This window comes from Lactuca virosa, chromosome 5, assembly GCF_052849685.1.
Source record: "Lactuca virosa cultivar CGN04683 chromosome 5, Lactuca_virosa_CGN04683_v6, whole genome shotgun sequence".
NCBI classification, from domain to species: domain Eukaryota; kingdom Viridiplantae; phylum Streptophyta; class Magnoliopsida; order Asterales; family Asteraceae; genus Lactuca; species Lactuca virosa.
Window position 1 is genome coordinate 275,787,605 of NC_136430.1, and position 2,071 is coordinate 275,789,675.

Here is a 2,071-nt window from a genome sequence, read left to right on the forward strand (position 1 = left end):
TAAAAGATATAAAAAATATCGTAAAATACGGGATTACGAAGTTAATTAAAAAATATAAAAAATACATAAAAGTGTTAAAGTCTTGTCAATTTAGGTTTAAAAGATATAATAGTGGGTTGGGGATGGTTATAGCCGTGTGTGTCTCTTGGTGTCTTGGTGCGTGCCAGCCGCAGCCTAGTGTGTGTTTGGTGGGTGTTTTCTTTTCATTCGGGTAGACAAATTTTAGGCTTTTGGCTGCCTGCTGTAGCACTCCTTTCGGGTTTTTTGTTGTGTGGTGTGTTTGTGTATCCTAGTGTAAGCTGGGGAGGGGGGTGTGTCTTTTGGTGTGTGTCGCGTTTTTTTTCTCCTATCTGCTCCTCATCTGCAGGTCGAGATTAGTATCTTGGCTAGATATTCAGCTTGCCCTTTCTATTATCTACAAATGGGCTTATCTCAATCATGGGTTCAGTGTTTCATGGCTTCCCAAAAATTCAGTGCATTATGAAGTATACTTTCTTACAGAAGACGTTTTACATACCTCCAATGGGTCTGCTGGATCTACTATTACTTGCAGCTTTACAGAATTAAAGGGGAATTAGGCGTATGAAGTGTGGTTTCTGCTTTATCTTGGAGTCAATTCCATGATGCTGGCTTGGATGAATTCCCCTGCAGTCCATGTTTGATTGCTGTGTTAGGTCCTTTGGTTATGGGTTGTTTTCACGGGGTGGAAATTCTTTGATGATATGGTCTTTTGGTTTCTATTATTTGGCGATACCTCTAGTGCTGGTCTGGAGAGTTGGCCCTTTCACTTCTGGCATAATTATGTAGATTGATTTCCCTTTTCTTCTTGTTTTGTGTTTTTGTAGTCTATTGTAGTACTTATTTGCAGCTTCGCGCTGCCTTTTCTTTTAATATATTCTTGATTTTTCAAAAAAAAAAAAAAAAAAAAAAGTTAGGTGGTTTTGAACCAAATTTTTGGGTGTGTTTAACAACCCCCAAAATCAATCCCAAACTACAGTAAACCAATATGCGTATACAGTAACAATAATCTAAACTCGAAAGCATCAAATTCAACAAAAAATAATGGAGCTCGAATAAACATAAGTAGACAAACTTGAGTCCATTAATTGACTGAATCACATGTATTGCATAAACATAAAATTCCACAAGAAATTGATAAAAACTAATCAATTCGTGAGCATCAATTACACATCTGATACACGTGATATCCGACGAATTTGTATTAAGAGAATCATTCGAGATGAAGAATTCGACAAGAAATTGATAAAAAGTAACTAAATTTGTATTAAGAGACATCAATTACACATCATATCAATTCAGATTACATAATCAAACTAGGAAAAAGCCTACACCCAGAAACGAAAAGGTAGCAAATTTCTATCAACCACCAAATCCGTAGAGAGTACGGCCTTGACGCTTCAAAGCATAAACGACATCCATGGCAGTAACAGTTTTCCGGCGAGCATGTTCGGTATATGTGACGGCGTCACGGATGACGTTCTCAAGAAAGATTTTCAAAACTCCACGGGTCTCCTCGTAGATTAACCCACTGATACGCTTGACACCTCCTCGTCTGGCTAGACGGCGGATCGCCGGCTTGGTGATACCTTGGATGTTGTCCCGGAGAACCTTACGATGTCGTTTGGCTCCTCCCTTTCCCAATCCCTTGCCTCCTTTTCCTCTTCCTGACATTTTTTTCTCTCTCTAGATATGAGTTCGATTTTCGTTTGTGCTTGACATCGGCGTGAGGGTTTCTACTTAAAAGGTGGAATATGATTCTTTGTTTGTATACTTCCGTTGGATGAGATGAAATAAGGGCCATATAAGCCGTACGATTGCAATCCGTGTGATGAGCTATTAGAGCTGTTGATTGGTTTGTTCGACTTGTGCTGGATCTAGGTGAGGGTAACTCGGGTCATCCATTGTGCAACGTGCTAAATAAGTGGGTAAGAGTAATTTATATTTTTTTAAAGTGTATTTAAATAGAATAATCGATTAAGGTGTTGTATCATTTTATTTATTGGATTTAACGAGGAAATAATTAGTTTGTGTAGACATATAATGGTGTTTT

The 2,071-nt window shown here is 38.2% G+C and overlaps 1 protein-coding gene across 1 annotated transcript; it reads right to left on the reverse strand.

Annotated features, from left to right (window-relative positions):
• Positions 1-1,260: 1,260 nt before the first annotated feature.
• LOC145111722 (histone H4) lies at positions 1,261-1,752 on the reverse strand. Its single transcript, XM_079047975.1, has one exon. It carries the CDS (start codon positions 1,690-1,692, stop codon positions 1,381-1,383), a length of 312 nt encoding a protein of 103 aa, XP_078904101.1. The 5' UTR covers positions 1,693-1,752; the 3' UTR covers positions 1,261-1,380.
• Positions 1,753-2,071: the final 319 nt, after the last annotated feature.

Excerpts from the sequence above, each read along its gene's own strand:
- LOC145111722 (XM_079047975.1), bottom strand. The coding sequence starts at position 1,692 with ATGTCAGGAAGAGGAAAAGGAGGCAAGGGATTGGGAAAGGGAGGAGCC.